This window comes from Vanessa atalanta, chromosome Z (genome assembly GCF_905147765.1).
Source record: "Vanessa atalanta chromosome Z, ilVanAtal1.2, whole genome shotgun sequence".
In the NCBI taxonomy this organism is placed as follows: Eukaryota; Metazoa; Arthropoda; class Insecta; order Lepidoptera; family Nymphalidae; genus Vanessa; species Vanessa atalanta.
In genome coordinates, this window is record NC_061902.1 from 15222806 (window position 1) to 15250531 (window position 27726).

Consider the following 27726-nt stretch of genomic DNA (forward strand, 5'->3'; position numbering starts at 1 on the left):
GAGACACGATACTCTACACTTATAACAGCATTGAGGCCAATAACAATATAAGAAAATTTATTACTTAGGTTAATACCTTATTGTTTAAATTGGCATTACAATTGTTGTTCGTTTTTCTTGTTTTATTAGTATAAAATTATTTGATATTGGCTGAGTATATGAATAATTCAATCATTTACACGCGTAAAGACAAAATATTCGATATGTCTATGTAAATATGTCGTGGAAGATTAATCTAGATAGGTGTGCGTAAAACTTTTACATCGGTCATTTAATTTACAAATCTAGATCGATATGTAAATTAATTCACTATACTTGATACGGGATAAAGGAAATTCGTAGATATTTATTTACAACCAGTTCAAGTAATCATTACCATCATCATCGACCGCCTTATAATTAGCACTAGACCTATCGCTATCGAATTAAATGAGTTTTTATCGCGTAAATCTTAAAAATCGGTAACTTAGTCACTAATAAATTCGCTTAAAAACAAGTACACTTCGGTATTAAGTCGGTTAAAAAGATGACAAACGGCTGGTATCTTTGTAAAAACCATTAACCTTTTAAAATTATCAAGCTAGCCTTTATTCTGACAGTTGATGTCAGATGTCGATGGTCAGTTGAAAATAAAAACACAATACATTTTCATCGTGTCGGTAAACCTTTAGTCAGTTACGCATTCAATTTGAACGCATTTGGAACTGTGCGTGTGTTTACAATAAATTTGTATTTGTAGTTGTATTTTTTATCTATAATCTATACAAATAAGATACGTTTGTTAGTTAAACCAAATTGCAGGATCTACCAGTCCTATTTAAATTTGATGCATCATATATTAGTGAGATTTCGATATGTTTATTCAGAATGCTTATAGACTATTAAAATGGTACGACCAACGGGGTCGAAGTAGGTAGTATCGTGTGATACGGGTAAAACCTCATGGATCAGCTCGTATATTATTTATACATAAAAACCTAAATGACTATCAACGCACAGCTTAAACTTATAACATACAAATACTTGAAACTAGGATAACTTCGTTTGCTTTAGATAAGCCACCGCAAAAAGATATTTTCATTTTAAGAGCGCTGCAGTCCATTAATCTTAAGTTTGATCCAAACCCAGCCCAATATACATTTGTAGTATTACAGGTTTCTGGAATTAAGGCAATTCTATCTTCAAAAACGCACAAAATATTATTTTATTTTTCGCGGAGAAATCCGACACCGTAGTACTTTTATATAATTTAAGCCTAGGGCAGAGTATAAGTATTGAGACCCTTAACCCCTATAAAAGGGTACACAGATATTTAAATATTGGTTTATTTACTTACTCAAGTAGGTACTCTATTCAAGTAGCCTCTTTACACGGCTTTTGAATAGTAATTTTCCAAATTGTCACAAATAAAGCGGTCCTTATTAGTAGAATTCACACCGAACCGTTGTTAGTTGGCTATCTAAGCTATCAAAGGTACTGGTGGTTAGGCTTACCCCGGTATACCACCCTCGCATCAACCACCAATCATCAATATTTAATCTTGTTGCGTTGGAATGAGTTAGAGTGAGTCAGTATACATATATTACAGACACAAGGGACAGAACGTCTTCTCATTAACCATGGTTGGCGGCGCATTAAAGAGGTTAGAAATAATTGTAATTGACACTACTATTCTATGAGCCTCCAACTTCGTCGATCTAGTGACTTGATATAAGGCCACAGATCCCGAGGTTATGGGTTTGAAACCGGGAAAAGTTATTGGGTTTTTTGACGAAAAATTCTCAGTGACAGCCCGAAGACTGGAAGTTGGAAATGTGTACACTCCGTGCCTTGGAAAGCACGTAAAGTAAGGTCCTGCGCCTGAAACCTTCCGGTCGTATCGGAATTGTCAGCCCAAGTGTTTTTCATGGCATTCCGTGTATAGTTTACCCTATAATATGTCCTACGTAGTTACTTGGCCTCCTTTGAGAATGGACGCCGTGACATAAATTGGCCGGACGACATCGCATGGGCGACGGTCATCACTTGTCAACAGGGCTTCTTCTTGAAATTTTGCCTAAAATATACAACGATCGACGTCACCGATGCGAACTATGCCGATGAATACAGTAAAACTAATTGACATAAGTCTAGCGCGGCGCCGATATTTAAACAACGGAAATATCGCTGTCTTACTTCGCTTCTCATATTTATGTATTACTCGAATTTATATTAAAAAGTTGATCTCATTTAATAATTTAAATTAATCGCTACAAGGCACGAACCAGCGCCTGCGCACGTAATTTGTTGTTAATTACTTTTATATGTTAATGTGTTATTTACAATATACGTTTTTACCGCTAGGGTTTCTATTATTAATATAGTACGACGCAGTTCTAGAAAGCATACAACGTTTGTGTGAATATGTTTTTAAGCAGAATATGTCTCGAGTTTTTTATATTTCAATTAAACATTTTGAGCAAAAGCTGTTGGTTCACATAAATATATATTCTACGAGGAGTTTCGTGTTTACATGCAAATATTATAAAAAGTTATATTTATTATGAAGTTTATTTAAAATTCATTTGTTTTCAAGTCAAAATGTAAATATTTCAATTAGTGTACGAATAAAAATAAGGAATTATTTTTGAATTTAGATCTGAAATTATAAGATATTATTATTGGTCTATGTTTAAAGGCTTAGTTTAAGACATCTATATGTTATATTTACGCTGGTCCACGCCTTTTACCACATAGGTACTTTAGTATCTAAATAGTGCTTGTAAAAGAGATGTAATCTGCATTATCTTTACTAACATAGTAGATGTGATTTTATAATCTTGACGGGTTTCCTTTTTTCGAGACGCAACGCCGTATGGATTTGATAATCAGTTAATTTGTATATTAAATAATATCATTTATAAAGTGCAAAAACTAATTTGGTGATATATATAAGTAGTGAAGTAATGGCGGTGATTTGCTTAAGACGTTTGTTTCATTAAAGTTATTTCGAGGGCTTGTTATCTAATCGTTTTTGTTTTTATTTCTTTAAGTTGCAAAGACAACACGCTGTATCTCATTTATCGACTGTGGCTATAACCAAATTTTACTGTTAATGCCCTTGCTCCTCGGTGATTAAATTGATTATTGCAACGACTCACAACTAACGAGATTTGATTTAATTTATATCCTTTTCATGAATTAATATACCTATAAGTTTTTAATATATCAATTATTTTTTGGACAATGTTCTTGCACGATATTTAATTAAAGAACATCGTAATATCTAATTTTGTGCAAAGGGTATGTTTAGTAGGCTCTATAACGTGAGGTTATAGGTATTAAGGTATGCCTTCTGCTTGTTTTAAATTCCTTGTCTATATGAAACATTCCTCACAGAACCGGGTGGGCTGAGGTCATCCTGGCACTTACAGCGTCTGACCCGTCAAACGAACGAGACATTCGCACGGGCTTTGAAGATACGTGATACATTCCTACCATTAATATCCGCATTGAGCCGGTGGCAGCGCCACAGGGCTCCGCTCGCCCGCTTTAAATAACATATTAGCCTATAAAGCGGCCGCCGCCATATTTCTCGATGCATCGAATAAGTTTTTCGGTAAAACGGAACGTAACGAATTGCCGCCGACGACAGCCGACTCGGGCGACGATTTATCGCACGCACCCGATTCAAATTTAATCGGATTTGATGTAACGCGGATCATATCGACTACTATTTATTGTACGGAAGATGTAACAACACAAATAGACTGCCTTAGTATTTTCAGATACTATTATAATTTATTATTATTTATTTGTTTATTTGGTGATACTACTTTTAAACTTCAATACAATATCAGCCAAGGATATCATATATACGACCAAAATAGGATTGACTATACTATTTATCTAAATGAACTGCACTACAATAAAATATTAGGTATTCTATTAATGTAGCTATCCATCCAAATTAGCACGAGTAATAGGCATATTGTTCACATCCTATATCGGGCGAATATGTTACTGGGCTGTTTTGCCAAGGCATTCTTAGTAGCAGTACGGTGCTGGAAGATGGCACTACTTACAACGAAGCTCAGATACTAAAACACTACGATATATTATAGGCTTCGTGTCCTGAGGCTGAAGTGTCCGAAATCGGATAGGCTATGCGGAGCTAGGTAGTAGACCGAGGCGTACCGAGGCGTGAGATACTACATTAAAATCGTTAAACATTATCACCTACATATATTCCTTGCAAAAGTGCTTAGGTTCTATAATCGTTTGAAAAGAATATTAAGTAGTTTATTTTAATCACAGTCCCTTACTGGTTGTGATTTACATATCGGTCCTCTGGAATTACATTAAAGTGTCTGTCTCACAAATGTTTGAGCATCGTTCGAGACTTGGTCGCGTGATTTCTTAGTCTATGTCTGAAATAAAAAGATTAATTTTTTTTACGTAATATTTATCAAGTTTTGCGATTATAAAGAAATAAAATTTTGAAATTATGATATTTTGGGTATATGTGTGTGTTTTCTTAATAATTGTCATTTGACATTTTAATAATGGAAGATAATTTTAGTATTATTTTTTAAATATTTCTTCTTTCTACCTCTTTTCTCGCTCTTTCTAGCTCCAACTAATAAGATACACAGAGTTAGTTTGATACTTATTTACAAAATTGTCACGATGAATTAATACAGATTTAGTACTCGGTAGTAGGGCTTTGTGCAAGCCCGTCTGGATAGGTAACACCCACTCATCAGAAATTCTACCGCCAAACAGCAGTTGTGTTCCGGTTTGAAAGGTGAGTGAGCCAGTAGGACTACAGGTACAAGGGACATAGCATCTCAGTTCCCAAAGTTAGTGGCGCATTGGTGATGTAAGGAATGGTTAATATTTCTTATAGCGCCATTGTCTATGGGCGGTTGTGACCACTTACCAAATGGGCCACTATTTGCTCGTCCGCCTATAAATAGTCCTTATCATGTATGCAGTAAAGAAAAACATCGTTGTATAATTTTTGATATCATCTTTGTTGAAAGTAACCGTTGAAATAAAAAAAAGTATGTTAATTCAGTAAACTTTAGTAAAAAAGGTGATTCATTAAATTGGTGTCAATAAACGGCTCATTAATGACTTGCGATCTGACCCTCGTTGATACGAAGAAGGTTCTATATCGAGACATTGGTTTTGAATATACTTATATAAATAATAAGTATTATATGATGCGCATTACACCTAAAATTTATGTAGGTATCTATTGATAATACGTTTATAAGCACGTTCTGAGTTTTTCTTTTTGACAACTGGGCAATAACTGAATTAAAAAAAATTGTTATAAACAGAAAATGATAAAATAATTTGTATTGTGTATTTAAACAAAATAAATTTGTTTAAACAAGACTTAAGCAATTTTTTCTTTCACGTACCTGAGCTATTAACAATTTATAATAAGCCATTTATTATTAAAATAAATTGTTTATGGACATCGAATAAAAACAATAGACTTAAGATTAATAAGTAATAATTAATAAATTGTGTCGGTGGAAAGAGCTCTAATATCACTGAGTTACAGAATGTGAATAAAAAGTTCTTTAAAAAATTTTTAGTTCAATCTTATTGGTAATTGAAGCTTCAATAATATTCCACTTATTATTTATATTTGTTATATAATATAGGTACGAGCAAACGCCCCACTTGACGGTAAGTGGTCACCACCGCTCAAAGACTCTGGTGTTCGCTAATAAGTTATACTAAGTATTGCTAGACGAATAAATGATGAATATGAGGTACCAACAGAGACGAGCTTGCATAAAGCCCTACCATAGAGTTAAATTATCCTGTCGAACCTATAATACCACCCCATCCCAAAATGCCTAAATTATAGATAATACCTATAAATTGGATACATAGTTGACACAGAGGTCAGTGAACTGGATTATTTTCGAATAAATCACGTAGGTAATATTCAAAGATAATTTTGATATTAGGGCAGAAAAAAAGGTCATTCGTAAAGATACAGTAAACACGTTGTATAAATCTAAATCGTTCATAAAAGGACAGATTTATTTAAGTTTCATTTATACAAAATTGGCAATATTAACAATTATTCTATATTTTCTATAGAACATAAAAGAACTGAAAAAATTATGATAAATTTTTCGCTCTTAATGAATAATTAATTTAAGAAACAGATGAGCTCTGCGGATAAGTATAAACTTGTCTAGAGTATATTATAATATCCATTTAATCATACTAGCGAAACTGTAACAAATAAAAAATAAGTTTAATAGCTTATATTCGACTACGGAACAATCGTACTTAGAAAAGTACGAAACAAGAATATATTCTTATTCAAAAATCATAATCAAAACATACTATATTCAAGTAGGCTTTTGGAAACACTTTTGAATCGAAATTTAGCAGAATTGTGATAATGTAAAGCTACCACCGATTCGGATTGTAGATTCTTCCGAGATCAATCGTATGTAGTATGTACTTTCCAAAATTCAAAATACAAAGTTATATCAATTAAATACAATTAAATGTATATAATATTATCTGCCTGATAGTCAACAAGTACGCTAGTCGCTTTTAATCATCTTTATAATCTTGTGTTGAGATATTTTTAAGAAAATATTTTTTACCGACTATTCTGATTATTTTAACCACAAAAACACAACCAACGTTTATGCCTATTAGAATTAAATGCATTGATAAAGAAATATTTAGAGGATAATAGCGATCGATCGCCACCTTGACTTAACAATCTTACTTAACTGACATTACATTTTAGGGTTTTATTTAACAAACCTTTTATGTGTTCTAATATGCACTATATAAACTTAGTGTAATGTCACCTGTATGACTTGTACAATTATTTTAATGAATCATTTCTCAAATTATGATTGAACGAGAGAACGATTGACGAGAACAGAATATGAACGTAAATTTGTTTTTCAAATTCGACTGGTGAAAATAAATCAAATTGAATTACGAAAATTACTTAAAAAATTTAATATTTTATAGGTAATAAAATAGTTCTGTCACGTGGATTCTTAGAAATATAAGTGGTATTAATAGAAATACGTATAAACATCGTTTTTATATTTAAAGGGGGATTTTTATCATTTTATATAGTATCGAAATGATAAGAATCATTGTATGTATGTTTATACGATTTTTTATAAAAATATAAGGTAAATATTTTTTATATCAGTCAATCGTTTTTTATACGTTTTGTTAAAACATCTGACATACCTAATGTAATTATTTTGAAATATGGCGGCATTTATTAAATACAATTTATTAGAATTTAATATGACTAATTTGTCAACATCTGATTATCGCTATGATATATTAAGAGATATATATGTACATAGAGTATATCAATATATTTTCATTTTATAAGTAACAATATGAAAAAAATTCTTAAATCTAAATTCAATGACTTTTTTCTGATCTAGTATTGTCTATTTTAATTTAAGATTTGAAAACAACCAACAAACGTTGCAAGAAAAATATTTGGATTGCCTGCGAATTTACATATATAAAATGAATTTCTTAAAATCAAAGTTAAACTCCAAAATCTTTATTCAATATAGAAATGTTACAGTTGCTTATTGATAGTCAAAAATCTACCACCGGTTCGGAAACAAACACCTCGAATCTGAGAAGAACCGGCGAAAGACGAAAGTATTTTACAATTATTGTTTTCATACAATAACAATAAATATGTTTCGGTTATTTGAAACAGCCTGGAGGCGATCATCTCATTCCCAGTGTGTGCATTCAACTAAGGTCACCGAATAAAGCTCTTAACATGTCCAGTTCAATGTCTGATTCGATGATGAGTGACACCCGCCGGCTTTGATAGTTGTGACTCGAACTATAAAAAATAATTTTAATTATGTTTAAGGTAAATTAAAATGCAGTATATGTTCTACGGTCTTATAGATTAGAGTACGGTAATGTTCTAGAAGAACAAACTCGATACTCATCGTAGAACACGATTATGAAAAATCAGAAAGCGATTGATATGCGATGTTGACTATATTAACACAAGTTACGACTTGAGTTCCAAGGTAGATATCAAAACAACTACTATGAATTTTTTTGTTCAACCCCACGCATAAACAATTAAACCGTTTTTCATGAAACTTGTGGTTAAGCTGAAGAGTAGAGTAAAGAATCGATATATATTGTATCACAATATAGATAATTATTATTTCAGTGTGTGATTAATTAAAAAGATTACTTAATTACTGAGTTCCTCAGTGGTTCTTCTCTGTATAAAGAATGTTTGGAAATTAAATTATCTTGTAAAACGACAATAAAAAAGGGTCTTAAGAGCCTACTTGAATATGGTACATAAAATTAGGACTCTATAATAAGCTACACAGGGAGGCCGTGCGCATAAGCTACTTTATAACATAAGTACCTAAGACAAAGATTACGATTTATATATATTTGTATCAAAAAATTTATTGTATGATTTATGTTAATCTGTGTATTAGAACCGTATGTTCATTGGTGTTCCCATATTTGTTTTATACTAATATTCTAATGCAAACAATCTTAGATGTTACCAGATCGATTTGAAAGAATATTTTTCATTGTGTTTATTACAGATTAAAAGTCATGGATCATAGGACCAAATCAGTAGTCGTAAACGTAAATTAATCAAATAAAACGTATATATAACGTACGTATATTCAAGTAAACTTTACAATAGAACATTCTTGTTTGGTCAATATTTTAACTCAAGAGAATATAAAAAAAAATGCACAGTTGCTAATTTAAACAGATTAGGTTTACATTGAGATTCAGACAATAATTATTCTTTATTAGCCTTGCAATTTTATACAAAATTTATTATTTTAATGACTAATATTATTGATTAATATTGTCTTACTAATTTAGCTAAATAAATAAATATTGGACAACATCACATACATTACTCCGATCCCAACGTAAGTAGCTAAAACACTTGTGTTATGGAAGATCAGAAGTAACGACGGTACCACAAACACCCAGACCCAAGACAACATAGAAAACTAAAAGTTAGTTAAATTAAGTTATATATATTTAGCGGAAAGCAGGGATTACATATTTGTTTTTATTTCTAGTATTATTATTATATGCATCAGCTTTTATGAAATGTGCATTAAACTAAATATATAAGTACAAATATGATATTATCATACACATACTGTGACGTAGCCGTAACTAACTATTATTCACTTTAAATTTTCATCTAGGCTTTGATGTCCTAAGTTTATAAATAGTTCGAAATAATCTGGTATGCTATACAGCTATACAGGTACAGCTACACTAATGTTCAGTTCATGAGATACGTTCTTATCGTGTGTATGAAATATATATGTATTTGTTTAATAAAAATACGACCATTGTCGACGATATTGATCGCGTTTAAAGCGCATTTCAATCGTTTATAGGAATTTTCCATGAAAGGGATTTTTAGTCGAGAAAATCTCTTCAGCGGCCCCAAGTCACGAATTTCTCAGTGAGCTTTGGAAATCAACTAAAACTCTTTGTTTGCTTGAATCAATTTTAGTACCTACTATAGTAATCGCCATACTATCGGAGAGTAGGGCAAAAGAGAATTCACTTGTGTGCGTACACGTTCATTAAAATATCACCAAAATTGCCGCCATGGCTGATGATCCGATGAAGGTTAGGACACCTTCGTCTTCATCACCATAAAAATATTATCAATTTGTTTAAATTCATTTTAGCGTAACCTTGATCGTATGAAATAAGTGTTATATAGGTATATATTTAGCTTATATATACCGATGTCTCGATATAAAACTTCTCGGTATGCATGAGGGTTATATCTCAAGACAGTAAGTAATACCTCGTTTATTGGCACCAGTTTAACGGCTCACATTTTTTAACTAAAATATATAGAAACACTGTACGATTTCATTTAGACGGTTATATTTAATAAAAATGACATTGAGTTGGATTTACGTTACTTTAATATGAGTAATATTAACTAACCACTTCAATTTTCGGCGGTCAATAATAGTCGGTACTAGATTTTTTCTAAAGGTATCTATTACGTAATATCTTCGACGCGAATCAGTGAATCGATAAAATTCTGTTATTATTAGATTGTTGCTGTTAAATTTGTAACGTATGTTTTCAAATAGTTTTCCGCGGAAAACATACACACCTAGTACGTTTTATAAAAGTGTATTATGCTAAGTAGTCATTTCACAACTTTGTACCCGCGGTAGGATTCTTCATGTCACGTAGTACCGCCCATTCATCAGCTATTCAAAATTACTCAATCTGTATTTCGGTTTCAAGGAAGAGCTCTTGTAGTTACAGTCACGAAGAACATACGTTTACAAAACTCTGCTTTATAAATGACGAAAGTGACTACGTACCATCCGGATCAAAATTAAATTCACTTCAATAAGGTAATACTTCAGAAATAAATTAGTTAAAACAAAATAAATTAATTCAAATCACATAACGTTAGTTTCTATATAATAAATATTTTTATTTATTATAATAAGTAGACAGTAGGTAAACAAAAAAAACAATGCGAAATTATTTTAAAATTGCTATTTTATTCACAACCAGTTTCATTGATTGCATATTTGCATGATTGCTTTTAAATACATATATTTGTTATTATACGCTCATATATACTTATATATGTATATTAATTTAATAGCAATTTACTTCTTAAAAACATTTGTGACTTAACTCGAAGTTAAATATGTATCTGAGGTGAGCTTAAATCGTTTTACCGTCGGTCTTTCTTTCTAGTATAACTAATAACGTTGTTTCCATTAAACATTCTATGGTACAGATAAGACACGTGATATAAAACATTTAAATAGATTAACACGACGAACTGAATAATCTTAACGTAACGTTTCACAGAAAAAACAGTTTCAATATCCTTAATTGATATATGTATTGATTTTATTGTTTCTTCAAATCCATTATTATTTTTTTAATTAAATAGGCCTAGACTTTATCGTAACAGGCGTGATTATTCGTCGTAATTACACAATTTAAATACAAAAAAGGTTTTATTGAATTTTTAAGAAATTACAAGCCGCTTAAAGTTTATGTAAGTCAATGTCATAAAGATCATTTAAATATTTCTAATTTAATGATAGCGATTTATTTTTTTATAAGTATCAAATGTACCAACCAGGACTTCCACGTTCAAAATAAATGGTAATTTATTTACGAAATTACTGGTCTTTTATTTAATTTATATTTTTACGACTAATAAAATCATGGGTACTTAATTGATTTTAATCTTTAATAAAAGAGTATGTTTATTAGTAGACTTTTAAATTAAGATTAAGATCTAGTTTCTAACTCTAAGATATACCTACTATTGTATAATACTACAACAATACTGAACGATAATTATTTAAGAACTAATTAACAAATTGTGACATTATATTATTTCGACATCGCTTCGTCACCTTATAAATGATATAATGTAGTATTTCTTTAACCACTGGGTCTCAACCATATTAAAAATATATTATTATTTTTGATCCAATAAATACTTACATAAACTTAAATCCCTAAAAGCGCATTAAGAGAACACCTTACCTTCATGTTGTGGCGAATCCTCTGTATTCACAAAATAAAACTTATTACCAAACATATACGTAATCCCGTCATTCAACTGTCAAAACCCGACCATTGGAAACACAACGCGTACGACACAACGGTACATTAACGACCGTTCACCTCACTTGGTACGAATCAACTAAGTTTAGTTTAACAGTAGACGAGGCGGTGCCAAGTACGAAACCCTCAATTTACAACCGTCCCATTGGTCCGAGTATACAAGGCGTGGTCTTGTGGACCTCGCCTATGGAAATTGTACTAAAAGTAACTTGTATTATAACTACTTGTACGTTTAAAGCGATCCGTTTCCTATATCGGATTTCGATTCGTGACACTGAATTACTTAATGTTTGTATGAAGACCGGTCATATGCAGAGCAGATGTACTTATTCGGAATAACTGATTTTATTGATACGTGTCTACGTAAATTAAGATAAAAGTTAATAGGGAAAAAATTAAAACACATATTTACTATTTATTTCTTTATAATATAACACAAGAAAGCGAAAAAGTTATTTATAAAATGGTGAGTTTTAATAGGGTTCTACATTTAAATCCGAAGCCGTTTAAAAAAAATACCAAGAAGATAATAATCTCGCATTGCATTTTATATAGATATACCATTATAGGTAGGTACCTACCCGTGTTTTGTTTTTTAAAATCATTAACCTTTTCTTATTATTATTTATGGAACGACACTAGAGGTAAGGAGAACCGTCTCTTTATATGAAAAATGTTCATCATAATGCAACAGCTTAGGGTGGCGTTACATTAGCAGCAGGGTAAATTTCACGGCTGTTATTTTACCTATATGATGTTATGTCATATTTACTAAATTATTTACAACTACGTAAATAGTTTAGTTTTTTGTATATCGCACTGTTAATTACATAATTAGGTACGTACTCTAGTCACGGAAAATATTTAAAAAATAATTCAACATACATTCGTATCATCATATTTTTGAACTGTTATCTCCTGCTGAGAGCTGGACACTCTTCTAAAAGTCCCCATGTAGGACGGTTCTCCTAACCTAACCCTCCATATAATTAGTCTAACATAACATATTAGTCAGAATTGTTCATTGAATTATTGTACCTGACATTCAGGGCCGGATCTATCATATGGCTTTATAGGCTTCAGTCCAGAGCCCCGTGGATTCAAGGGGGCCCAGCTAAGTCAAGTCAAAGTCAAAAATAGACTATAATGCGAAATAATCCATAACTTTATTAAGTTAAACAGATCGTATGGTTTCAAGTCAGATATGGCTTAGGTGGGCCTCTAAGTAGTGTTAGCCCAAAGCCCCCTAAACTTACGGTCCGGTCCTGCTGACATCCAAAAATCATAGAAGTTTCTAAATAAAACAGAGCGGATTTTGATTTTTATTTCATACCGATAATAACGGCAATGGCTTCGGTCCTCCACGTTCGAGATGTGCAATTATTTTTTATCAATAGACCGCCAAGTCTTTCTTCTGATAGAACATAATCCCTAGTACAAGTTCCCTTAGAATATGTTATATTACGTTATTTATATTGCCTATTAAATGTTTTTTTACAATATTAACTGGTCTGATTATTCAGTTAGTGAAGCTGAGCTTTAGTTTTATCTCGATTTTAAACTTATTTGATATGTTTATTATATGAAAATTAAATTATTAAGAATGATTGAAAACTCTTAGAATCTATTTCACATGTAATAATACCGGACGTGTGTGTGTGACATATGTATGACACATTATCGAGCGTTCTATAATCAGCAAAACATACATAGATACATTTTATTATTGACTTCTTTTTTGATTGATAACTTACCTACTTCGTACATTCCAATATCTTAGTAGGGATTAAAATTTGGGAGACACAAATTTAGATTATAACTACTTATATCTACTAATAATATAAATGCGAAAGTAACTAGGTAAATTTTACCCGAGTAAAGCACAGGTTCAGCTAGTTAGTTAATTATGTCTGGCAACTGTTACAAATTTCTTCTTTTCACTGAACGCTATCTATAGTTACACTTAAATCATATCATTTTATAATCATAAACAACAATACACTAATTTTAACGATAGGTCGATTTGTACAGAACGCAAAGTGCGCTAGTCCGACTCGCAATTACCTAGTCGGTTTTTATAATATCCCCCTGTATCTGTCCCCTCAGACTCAAGCTTCGATCCACGAGATCGGAGCAGTAGGTACCGTTTAACAAGGTCAAATCCGCGTGAAACCACTATTTCTTTATAAATGCATTTTTAAAATAGAATGTCAGGTAAATAACGATGTATCGACATGGGTAGTGTTTATAATAACTCCCAAGTAAGTATATAAAAATACATAAATTATATCTCTCACTTCAATTTCTTCATTGAAATCATTTTCATAATAAATAAATTATGGTCCCAATTTTCAATAACGAAACTAAATAATTTTGTTTAAAGATCTGAGATTAAAAGATACCTTTCAATTTTTTAAGAGTTTACGACTATGGATGTTCCATGATAGATCGATTAATGAGTTGTATAAAAACGTATTCGATTTTATTATATCGTTTTCGAATAGAAGAAATAGGACGGATTTAAAGTAAATAGTGGATAAGACTTAGGTTAAATTAAAAAACACACTTAAACAGGACAAGAGCAAACAAATTATGTTGATAATGATTTAAACACACGTTTGTATGTGGAAGAAACATTATCCTTGAACGCTCTTGATTGAATTAAACAATAAAAATGAGTACTCGAAGTGGATCTTACTGAATATCCACGCGAAGTGAATCATTGTGAAATTTATAGTTACATAATTCGTTCAAATAAATTGTAACACTAGTCTCGCACCCACGATGGGGTATCCTGTCCGAAAACACTGCACCACTGGTCTTTTACTTTTAAACAGAAGCCGAAACACCGACTCCCATCTTTTTAATTTTAAAATTAACGAACATCCATACAAATTTTCATCAACAAATTCACTTCCTTAGATGATGAATTTTTAGAAACGTCTTAAGTGCTATATTTTACTTGTGAACGGAAGCGTAAATATAATTTAATATAACCCATAAAAAAAATCAAAATTTTATCTAAAATTTCACTCGATCGGTTGATGAATTTTTGAAAAACCTTTAACTTTCCTATATCTCATACAACCCCATTCGAAGATGAATTTTCAGTGCTCACTAACGTACCATAAGGTTCCTGAGCAAAATTTATAACATAAATAAATAAATAAATATTCATCTTATATAATCTACAAAGTTTAATAATGAGTTAAATATTCAAGTGTAATCTTTTATTGTAAAACGATTAGGTTACCGTCGGCTTTATACCGTATAGGAATCCCTATATACCGGTATAAGATGCTGCGCTTGTGGCTTTATAAACACTGGCTAACTTACCCTTCAAGACTAAACAAACGCCCTCATACAAAATATTGACGTTTAGAGGTAGAGCAACTGTTTGGGTGGTACATAAGCTCACCAGTAGGAAAAACAACCTGTGAATATTCTAATGCTCGTCTCAGACATTCTGAGGATAATTTGGAGTCAATTCCACAGTGCTCTAATAGTTTGAGTTTGAGTTTTTTTTATTTAAAAAAATAGTTTGGTCACATTTTTATCAGACACAATTTCATCACTGTTTTTCTTCTCCGTCAAGCTGAAGATATATTAGGCTCGTAAAAATTAAATGGTACCTACTTGTTGAAGTTTGAAATTGCTATCTATGGTTGAAATTCACGTCACTACCATCTCGGATATAATAACATAATTACAGCAGTACCATTAATAATTGCAATGCAAATCGAGATGGTGACATATCTGCCTGTCTCAAAGTCCGAATAAAAAAAGTCCGGATCTGAATCTTCGAAAGTCATTTAATGCGCCCTGAATTTTGGTTTCCACTCTTAATTAATACTAATAATTAATTACAAAATAAAAATAGGTCAATCAATAAAGCCATTACATGTCGAAAATTTTGTTACTTGATTCGTTTTTTATATTATAAAATGAAAAAAAAAAGTACCATTGATGGTTTTATTTCACGACATAATAATATAATGAAATCAGTCCTGCGTTCGAGCATGATTGAGTTACAACGTTCCAAATACAAAAACTTTCGCATTTATTTAAAACTGACTGTAAATATATGATGAATTATTCATTTCTATCTATATTTATTACCCAGTCTGCAATAAATTATTATTTATGATATATATGTCAGAAGTACTCGCTTACAAAATGTAACAATGACATTCGAGCTGTAGGTTCAGAAGCGTTCAGAATATTAAAGATTTAATAAACATAGACCACAAATGCAATAGAATTGCTTTGAAAATTATATGGAATAAACTAAATTTATATATAAAGTTATTATGAGTACGTGTGAGTAGCAAATATAGCTTATTTTGTTTGTTGTTTAATTAAATATTAGAGCAGATTACTACAGATTTTTTCGCCTTTGCTGCAATAGATTAGAGGGAACATCGAGGACAGCGAGCTTGTTCCATAATTTTAAAGAATGCAAATAAAAGACCACCATACGTTACAGTGGAAGATAAATTTGGCTCCAATTGTTTGGTGGTTTCAAATACAGGTGAAGTCTTTCTCGGCGACATCTTATCGACGATGAATTCCTCAGAACACTCTCCGTGAAAGAGTGGGTAGATGGACTAACCAAAACTGAGCGATTTAGCTATAAGCTCAATATTCAAATATTATATTATAATCATATAAGAATATGCGATATTGACAATATTTTTTAGAAAATGTATCAAAATCTAAGTTGCATTAAATGCACGTATCACTGTAAGCGAGCCGAGATGGCCCAGTGGTTAGGTGCATCTTAACCGATGATTTCGGGCTCAAACCCAGGCAGGCACCACTGAATTTTCATTTGTGTTTATAATTCATCTCGTGCTCGGCGGTGAAGGAAAACATCGTGAGAAAACATGCATGTGTCTAATTTCAACGAAATTCTGCCAAAAGCTCCAATATGATCCAAACCTCCTCAAAGAGAGAGGAGACCTTAGCCCAGCAGTGAGAAATTTACATGCTGTTAATGTAATGTAATGTAAAAAAAACACTGTAAGTTGGTAGCCAAAATTTCAGGAGTGAGATGCGAATGAAATTCTTAAAGAATCGCTGTTGGAATTCTGTACATTAATCTTCTAGAATTTGAGTGCCGAATATGTCTATATAGAACACTTGAATAGCTCCATCGTATCTGAATACAGTACATAAACCACCGAAATGTTCTCACATAAGTAGGCCACACATTGCACTGCTATAAACCGAAGCATTTCTGTACATCACTTAAGTATACCCGCGTCACAGTCTACTGTGTTCTGTAACGAGAGGGATTAGCGTGACAGACGCAATCACTGCCATTACGGCCGCTTGTATCTCGATGGCCCTTCACTTGGAGACTGTAATTTTGGATTTTGTTCTTTTGGGGTCACGTGACAAAAGACTAAGGGCGTATTTAGGTCGGATTTTTAGATGATTTTTTACTTCTAAAGATAGGTATGCACTGTTCTGTCTTTTATTTAACTACATATAAGTTTATAATAGTTCTCAAGTAAATGCTTTAAGGTTTTCTTTTTTTGGTATTACTTTTTTCTTTAATCCAAATCTTATTTCTCGTACTAATTATTTTCTTTCATTTGCTGTTAAACTAATAGGTAATCTAAAATATGAAATATAATAATTATATATGTTTATACAAGTAATCAGATTATCTATTATAATGTTGCATACCGATCAGACTGATATCATTTTATCGCGTGAATCTGATGAAAAGAAAGCAACTATACTTTTATGTATAAAGTTTGTTCATGTTTCTAATTGGAAAACATCATATTTTCATTTTAGATAATTTATTATTTAAATCTGTTTAACTAGTGATAAGGAAACAGTGTGATATTTTAATATAATTTTAGCCCTGCATACGAACAAGCAGCCACTTGTTGATAGGACTTTAGCCCACAGTAATGGCAAAGTCAAATGGCAAATTAAAAACAGTCCATACACCAATTGTTATTCCTTGTGCTAGTAACTCCTGGCTCACTCATGAGTGGAGTTTCTTTTATCGATACTGTAATTTCAGTAGTTCAAGATGACAAAATAAAATCACGTTTGATAATCATTCTCCAACGACCTATACTTTTCAATCCCTCGCAATCATCTCATTATTCTTGTGACAGATCTATCTTTTTAAAAAAAGAAGTATGTACATATTTGTGCCATTCTTAAATAGTGTGCCAAATAAAATAGTATTAATTAAAGTTTAACAAATTATTAAACGACTAATTATAACAATAATTTTATAAGTACATAATAATGTAAAATAAATAGCCTCGATTATAATCATTATATATAATAATGTGATATAATTAATTATGTCATCCTATGACGTAACACTGTATTGGAGGCTAGGGCTAATCGCTAACAATACATATCGATACAAGAAATTGACGTTCGTCTGTGAAATATAATAATTACCACCCGACTAGAACAGTATCATTAAGTATATAAGAAGTGATTAATAAGTAACCTTTTTGATCAGTCTGTCAATCAATAGCTCTCGTGTTACGATGTATACTTTATACGACCAGATAAAAGTGTTAGGCCTGACTGCTCTTATTCTATCACCAAATTGCAACTTTTCATTAGTCGGGTATAAATGGGATAGGAGAACCAATGCAATTAAATACAATAAAGATTCATAGCTGCTAGCTAATGTACCACGTTAAAAATTATTATTAAAATGACGATATCAAATTATGGTTTTCGCAATTGCTTTTTCCAAATAAAATTAAATTAAGTTAACATTTACTCTATTTTATTAATATCTCAGAAAACCTTTAGAGTTTATCATACGCAATAGAATACTTCCACGACATCTCTGACGGCGTAGTCGGATGGTTCGGGACGGGAATTTACAGGCGTAAATAATAAAGGCGGAGGTATTATGTAGCGTAAATATTTACCTGATAGTTTCCGAACACAACTGTAAATTAACAATTCAGACAGACAGCGTACGAGACAGTAGAAACATGTTTAAAACCATATTAGCTAAAAGGACTTAAGCTTGACAGCGCGTCCGTCGTAAGACCTTAGTCGTGAAATCTCGAAAATCGTCTTACGGTGATACGCTATTCGATGCGTGTATTCTTGAGGTGGTATAATTATTGTAGTCAAGGTTTCACATCACCTTTTCATATTTCACGATTGTATTCTGAGATGAGTTTCGAGTTTGTTCTATAAGAATAACACTGTTTACTGGCTCTTTGACATTATATATTCAGCATACATTTTTTTTCAAATATTCCCTTAATCAAAAACAGATCCCGAACTAGAAATGTACGTAGATAAATATGTATCTTTCCACTTCCGTACACTGGACTACACGGTCGTTAGGAGGGTACCTTTGTTAGGTCTGACCAAACCAGATTCAATTATATCTTGCGGATCAGATCCCGTATTGAACAAACGTAAATTATAAAATTTGTAAATAAATACATTTGATCAAACACATATTTATGTAAGATAAGTACATAAAGGGCTTTTATGTTAATTGTTAACAAGAGCAATAAGGCAAAAGCAAATTATTTTTTAATTTATATTGTAACACATCGCTTGCAGCACGCAAGCATTCATTAAAATATTAAAGGTAAAGTAAAACGTATAAACTATCTCACACAAACAAAGTCCCACGCGCAATAATAACATTTTCAATCATTTACAATTCAATGCATCCGCTACAGTTTGAAGAAATGAAATGAAGTAGGTATTTAGCATCAAATAATCTTATTAAAGTGTCTCTAGCCAATTGTTCGGGTGCGAGTCCGCAATGCGCACGGATCGTAATTACGTTTTTTTTCCAGAATCCATCTATTTCCGAGTGTTTCATTTCACTCGCATTTTAATTCCACTCCTCAACCGGTCGGAAGCGACCGGATTGGCCGGAAGGATCGATTTTTCATTGCAAATTGCAAATTTGAAATTCTAATTGCGTCGACGCCCTCTCGCCATTTTTACGAGCGAATAATTTCGTTACCAATGTTGCTTTGTGCGCGGACTTGGAATACACATTGTTGTGAAGCGCTTTGAGTTCGAAATCATTCAATTATGTCTTATTATTAATACATGCACTTATTTTACTAGTACTTTTATAGTTAAGTAAATTAAGCAATATTCCGCACACATAAAAAAAACCATTTACCTATGATGGTATTATTTTATTAATTTAAACATAGCATATAGCAAGTCAAATGTGTTAGGTAATAGTGAATACAAAGCTAGAGAAAATATAATGTGACCATATTTTCGATAATTCTAGGACGAGAACGATCTGCGTACTTAAAGTATACTGTACAATATTTTTTTTGTGATACAGGACGTATGGTATAGACGGACGGGCAAATGAGCCACCTATTGTGAATGTAGTAGTACACTGGCTCACTCACCTTTCATGCCGGTACACAAAGATACCGAGTACTGCTATTTGGCGGTAGAATATCTACCACTCGGCGGAGTGGTTGCTAGAAATTCTACCAACAGACGCACCCAGACGGAGTTGCACAAAACCTTACTACCAAGTAAATAACAATTTCAAAACACCGTATACGTCATTACAACTCAAATTCTGTGGCATAAAACAGAAACTAACTAGGAGGACTGCATTAAAAATAAAAATGTATTTTTCAACTATAACCAACTAAACCATACATTTCCTAATATAGAAAATAGATGGTGACTGTACAATAATATAATCGAGGCGATTATATCAAATCGCTCTCATTCAACCTGCTCAGGTGTGCTCACAAGTGCGTTATATAATTCCATAATTGCTACAACTATTCCCATTTATGTGGTTATATTCATTCTGTATTCAAATAAAAATAATGAGTGGTGTTTAAGGGTTACAGAGATGGAAATCTCCTCACGTAGTAACGTCTGATTCGTATTAAGTGATATTTATATAGGTCCACGTTTTGAAGGCAACCGTACTATATCGATATGACAAATGCATTCGACTCGAGTCGAAGCGATATCTATCCTCTTTCTTCCACAAAACTTTGATTTGATGCTCAAGATATTATCAAGCATACGAATTTATCAATCAATGTGTATATTGTATAAGCCTTTGTTTCTAAAAAGTATCGAATACATTTTAATCAAAAAAATTAATGTTTAAGTGTATATTACTTTCTTAGCGATTTGTGTTGATAAAACTAGATTTTAATAGCTCGCAATGTAGGAACAGACAACGTAAGTCCTACTAGATGTTTCTACTACTAGTAATGTATTAAAATTTATATTAAATTAATATTAATTTATTTTTATATGAATAATAATAATGTACCGTATAATATTTTAATATGATACAATTTAGTAAAATATTCAATGTAATTAAAGTTTGGCCGCTAGCAAAAACAGCGAAATAAAATAGAAAATTAAAAATTTAACTTACAAAATTAAAATGCAGGTACAAAAATGACGAATAGCGACGTAACTTATATCGCACAATTGAGTTAGTAACTAGTCTCCAAGTAGGCGAAAGTTAGTCCCGGCGACGCGGGTATCGTCCTCCGCCCTTACTCCGCATTATAAATCAACTCGTTTGTCCACCATTTGTGATTTGTGGACGCGATACGAATTTATATAAAGGACTATATTTTTTATGGTAATAAAAAGTAAATCATTTGTAACCAAAATAGTGCCAATATTTGCAACACCTAACGAAACTTCCATCGTGCGATTGAGGCTTAAACATAACTATGTAAGCCCTGTATAAATACAGGGCTTACATAGTTATGTTAGAACCTCAGAATAAAGCCCGATAGAATCAAGCAAATTCAAGTATATACAAGAAGGTATACCGATAATCTAAAACTAAAATGTGAAATAAAAAGAAAAGTGAGGATTACATCGAAATCATTTTAAAAATAGAAGGATTATTATTAGAAAGTAGCCCGAATGCCATATTCCGTTTTCGATTCACATATTATATAAGTATACAAAAGAAAAGGTCGAAAATATTGTAATTTGATAATCAGTAAGAAATGAACAATCACATGGTTGTCAAAAGGCAGTAATCAGAATAATACTGGGCCTTACTGAAGTAATTTTCCGGTGCGGAACAATGGAGTGACGAAAAGGGATAGTTAAGGAAGTTAGCAGCCCTGGGGGGCGCGGGCGATAGTCAGCAAAATGCGGCTTGATTTCATTACACATCTCGTAAATGCTCTGTTTGGTCAGATAGAACAACCGCTATCCTAGAAGTGGTATGAAACATTGTTTTTTTATGGATGAAATACAAAAGGCGAACTAGGTGGTAACTAATCGTCAACTCACATAGACAATGTAAAAAAAAATTGAGTCCAATACGCGGCCAAACAAGGCAACTAAGATCAAATATTTTTTACACCTTTGCCAACGACTATTCTTATTAAAAATATACAGATTTGACGGTAGAGTAATTAGTACATGAGTTAATTAATACCCAATATATTGTAGTTAAGCTTTCTCTCTGATTATATATAGCTTTGCCTTATTTTTTTTATGATATAGGTAAATGGACAAGCAGATAGGCTACCTAAGATACATAGGATGGCAAGTGGTCACCACTACCCGAAGACGTTAGCATTGTAAGAAATATTAACTATTCGTTACATCGCCAATGCGCCACCAACCTTGGGAACTAAGTTGTTATGTTACTTAAGCTTGTAATTACACTGGCTCACTCAATCTATCTATCTAATTATGTGTACATTAATCTTATTATTATAACCTAGACTAATTGAGGACCATGAGTACATTGAGAATCAGATCGGCTACTAAAACCTACTATTAAAGTTACTAATTTAAAATAATGGCTGACAGCTATTTAGTGACTAATTATACCTCCCGTCTAATACTTTTATTTAAAGTGTACCTTTTTACGCGAATGTCGTCTTTTTCCGCTTGAGACGCTTTGAAAAAAGTAAAATTAAAGTTAACGCCTCTAAACGCTGAGCTAAGGTCTGCTCTCCTTGTGAGGAGAAGGCTTGGAGCTTATTCCACGTCGTTTCTCCGATGTGGGTGATGTGGTTGTCGATTTGGTGGACACTTGTACGTATAACTTATGATTAATAACGTATTAAAATCTACCATCGTATTAAAACATGTCAAACATCATGAGGAAATAATGCTATATGCATATATGCTACGATGTTTTCCTTGAATGCTGAATAGAAGATTAATTATCATCACAAATTCAACCCCCAGACTTGAAACCGCAATCTTCGGGTAACATTCACTTGACTAACCACTCGGTTAAATAAACATTAAGAACGGATAATACCAATATTTATTCATAGTTATGTAGTTCTCTACAATTATCTTTAAAGTTACTTTTGTATATGCATTGTATAAATGCATGCTTTGTTGAATAAAATATATTAAACAACATTCAATAATTTTAAATACCTGTCGTGTGAAATAAAATTCGGTTTGAAAAAATAAATATATAAGAAGGAATAGAATATATTTAAAACAGTTACTCGATTTGCAGGACGGTGACATTTGGCGCGTTAAATTGCAGCGTTTGATCAGCCCTTTGTGATCCTAAGACTATTAGTACAACGAGATTACACGGGCGCCGCGCGCGCAGCCGACCGCCGAGATGAGATTAGTACCCCACCCGCATCTCGCGGCGCTGCTCTACGTGGACCACAGCCCCCTTTAAAGTGTCTCCATAAAAATCCCTCTTTTAAAGTTCTAATATTACATCTGTTGTAATGAATATAATTATGTCATTAAAATATTGGTGATTTGTGTTGTTGATATTAATCAATAATTATCATTTTACAACTTAGTACGTGTTAATGTTTTATATAAAAATATTACTGATATTATTAAAATAAGATGTCTGTCAGATGAATATACGTTGAATGGTACGTTTTGGAAAAAATAACTTGAATTTAATATTCTGCTAAAACAACACAAATTATATGAATGCAAAATGTACAGCGAATTAGACAGATCGTTTAATAAAAACTTTTTACAAACAACACACTGAGTTACCAATAGACACATAAACCTAATGATAAAATAAACGCAAAAAAGTAAACTAAGTCTAAATTAAATAGGCGCATACTAATATAACAATTAAAAACTGTTAATTTTAACAGAAAATACTTAATATGCAATGAATAATGTAAAAATGATATAAATTGTATAAAACTATACAGATATGAGATAATTTGTTATAAATCCAACATGCCGTCCAAATAATTGTCCTGTTTCATAGCACCCTGGTACCTAAATACACCTCTAAATCGAAAAGCTCAATATTTGGTATATATGTGTATTCGTATGTATATTCAGCGTTTAGTATTTATTACAATAGTTATATAACATTCAGTTTTTAACTGATATCTTTACAATTTTGTCCGACGCTTCGATAGAGTTGGCACGTGTCGCGGAGAAGAGATTACTGGGAGCTCCACGAGCCCTCCGCTCGGACGCCCACGACTGCACATTCTTCCTTAATGGAGATAGACAAAGAGAAGAAACTGAGTTCAAACTTCACACTAGTCGCATAAAACTATTCAAATTTACCTAAATGTCTTTTTTATTAATTCTATTTATATTATAAATGTGCAAATTTGTATGTTTATTACGGATGGATCAAATTCTGAATAAATTATATAAATAGCTTATACTCTCACTTAACACAGAAGCTACCTGCTTCTCCTCGCACGCAGGCGAAACCGCGGGCAGATTTTAGTTGAGTGTAATGTTCACTCATTCAACTAAGGGTGCGATATGTAACGAAAGACCAATACGAGGAATATCAAACTGGATTTAATTCCTTTGGGACTTGTTAGTGTAACTAGTAGTTTGGAATTGTCGCTGTTATTGTTTTTAATACATCGTCCCTGGAGACGGGGCCGCGCCACGGAGGCGTTTAGGACGCGAACACAGCACAGATAGGGGAATTACTGCAAATATTTGCTCACCCACATGTTACAAATGTATAGAAGTATCCTGTGTAGGGATGTTCGAAACGGAGCTCATTTTTGTGTTTTTAGATAGTGAATTATCGTGTTATGTGCTAAATAGCATAAAGATATGGCTTTTATTTTTATTTTAAATTCTTTTAGTTTATACATACATATAGTTTCCAAAATAAAACATAAAATTCTGATGTAAAATTACTTATCAATGTCGATGTAACAAAAAATAGAAGTACTTAATTTGACAATTTTTTCTAAATACATTGATTTATTATCAATGTAATTGAGAATAAATATATTTTATTGTTACTAATATTCTTTAGACTTCTTGTTAACACCAACAGTGTATATGGCTAATATTATTAAATACAATAAAACTAACACTGCTTTCATCGCAAATAAAAACAAATATTCGCGTCGAAAGCGTAAAAGTTATCTCACGAAGTGCAATATATAATGCAATTACAATCAGCCAAATATCCCCAATGTTTACAATGCAGCTTTTGAATTAAACAAATCTTTTATTGAACAAATAAACCACAAAACTCTGTTCAGGAAAGAACAACCTTATTTCTTTTCAACACAGGTCATATTAGCTTGACCCAAGAACGAAATAATTTTGTATTAACTCAATACGTAATGAACCAATACTACACAATCATAACACTACATATTACGAATTCTAACACGAAAAGAATAAGGTTGAAAATTACATATTCAATTATCACAATAAGTTGGCGCAGTATCTATTTAAAAGCAGTGAGGTGAAAAGGCGTCGCGTGTCAACAAATCGCTCTCACGCGACTCGTTCGCTCATTTTTCATTCAAGAGTACCGAATTATCGTAAATGGGTGCAGAATAATGATGTAATGCGAAAATTATAAGGCCTTCGGTCTAATGATCGTTCGCCTTTGATCATTATCGACGGGCAATTGAGGGTTAGCATTGGCTACGTGTTGGGAGGTCGAATTAATTCGTACACAGTAGCCGAGACTTTTTTTTACGTAAAATGTTTATATTCGTATCATGGATGCGACAATTGATTTTGGGAATACACAAGTTGACCAGTTGAGAAACAGCACGTTTAAAGTTGGCGTTTATGATAATCAATACATACTAAATGCTTATAAGTATGTATTATTACATTACATTGGAATTAACCTTATAGAATGACGCTTAATTTTGAATAAAGTATATTTTGATTTTCGTATATAAGCCCGATATATACATGTATAAGTGTGCCTTGCCTAATACTATGTGGTCACCATTAGTACTTTAAAAAACATTAATCATTTCTCGTACCACCAATGCTCTACCAATCTTGAGAACTAGGATGTTATGTCCCTCGTACCTGTAGTTGCATTGGTTTGTTCACCTCTTAAAACCGGAACACAACAATACTGTTTGTTGCTGTTTGATGGTAGAATAAATGATAGGTAGGTGATACCTACACAGGTGTACTTACAAAGCCCTACCACCAAGTGCTTTGAATGAATATATGTATTTAATATAATGTTTCATTGAATTATATTTATATAAGCAATTGTTTTATTAAATACATTCAGTCGATCTGAAATATTCAAGTCGCGCACGGTCCGTTCAGATACTGAAATAAACATCGGGAAAAACGGTACGGATGAGAGGGAGGGGGTGGAGAGGAGCGAGACGCGGACCCAAATAGGGTTCCAACTATTCATGAAGTTTAAAATTATATATATTTTTCACCTGGAACTGCGAAGGACCATTGATAGACTTATAATAAATTATATTACTATTTATATTCGTTTGCTCCATTGATCATCGTTCTGGAAAGTAAATAAATAAAGCTGAGAGAGCTGCGTTGCGCTTTATTACACTTGTACACTATGTTATCTCAGCGCTTTTGGCTTTAAGATTAGTCACCTTGGCTATAATTCAATCAAAAGGATAGAATATTAACTGTTGATATACAATTTCTCATATTTAATTACAAACGAATTATTTTTGAATAATATGAAGCAGTGGTACCATACATATTACTAATTCTTCAGACTTCTTTTATCCTTGGTGGATTTTCTACGGGCAAGGGCGCGGAACATTGACAGCAGGAGTTGTTTGTACTTCTTGCAATGTGCCAGCATAAATGTACTTTGCTAAACCGCAATTTTTTTATACTATTTATTCTGTGATAATTCTCCGCTAGATAGCACTGCATTGCCTATAAATCGCCTAGGCAATTCGTATATACGCAGACCACGTAGGACAACGTTTTCTAATATAGATATACTCACAAAGTAAAATCAGTGAAGGATTTTTTTATTGTTTGATAGATAGGAGTGTTTCAACCCTGGAAAGTGGGGTGCAAGATTAGATTACCTGCCCCCGCGGGTGCAAACAGTTCGTTACGCCTCAAGACGGTAACGAACTAACTTGAGGGCGCCTTGTAGCTCTTCCATCAATATTTGTACAGCTATCACGATACATATTACATCGGAAACTTCTTCAATGTAAAAATATTATTTATTTAAAATATATAACAGACTTTGAAATATATATTTTTATATAACACGAATCAAAGTGCCACAAACTGCTTCGTTGGTATAAAATTACTAGTGACCGGACTTGACTTTGCTCGGGTGCATTTGATTAATAAAGAAAATTATATGATATCAATATAATTTGTTATAAATTATAAAGCACTCAGCAGGAATAACGCAGCTTACTAACAAGTGAAAAAAAAATGAGAATTGGATCATTAATTACGGAGATAACCTTAAAAATACAAACAAACAAATTTTACTTCTGCATAATATCAGTAAAGTAAAAACTAGCATATTGTTGATTTTCGTGAAGTCGAGTCCCTACCATAATCATTATTGAAAAATTGAGAACTTTTTGAAGTTTCATATTTCGATCATTTTTTTTCTTCTCTTATAAACGATTGACAAATCTGAGATCTTTAGAAAATTGGTATGACCCCCTTGCCTCTTTACATAAATAACCTATGAATGAATTAGTAGAACATAAACGAATAAACAAGTAAGTATAAAGGCTAAATTAATAAATAGTTGTTTGCGTTTTGAAGTTTCAATCCTCTTTCGTGTTATCTGCATTCCTACTTGACAAT

At 32.2% G+C, this 27726-nt stretch overlaps 1 protein-coding gene across 1 annotated transcript in view; it reads right to left on the reverse strand.

Moving 5' to 3' along the window:
• The window catches only part of LOC125076060 (LIM/homeobox protein Awh), a 50566-nt gene extending 38864 nt beyond the window's left edge, over positions 1–11702 (reverse strand). Inside the window, exon 1 of the mRNA XM_047687998.1 lies at positions 11599–11702. Coding sequence (XP_047543954.1) covers positions 11599–11604 — 6 coding nt within the window. The 5' untranslated portion in view covers positions 11605–11702. The remainder of the gene's footprint in view (positions 1–11598) is intronic.
• Positions 11703–27726: the final 16024 nt, after the last annotated feature.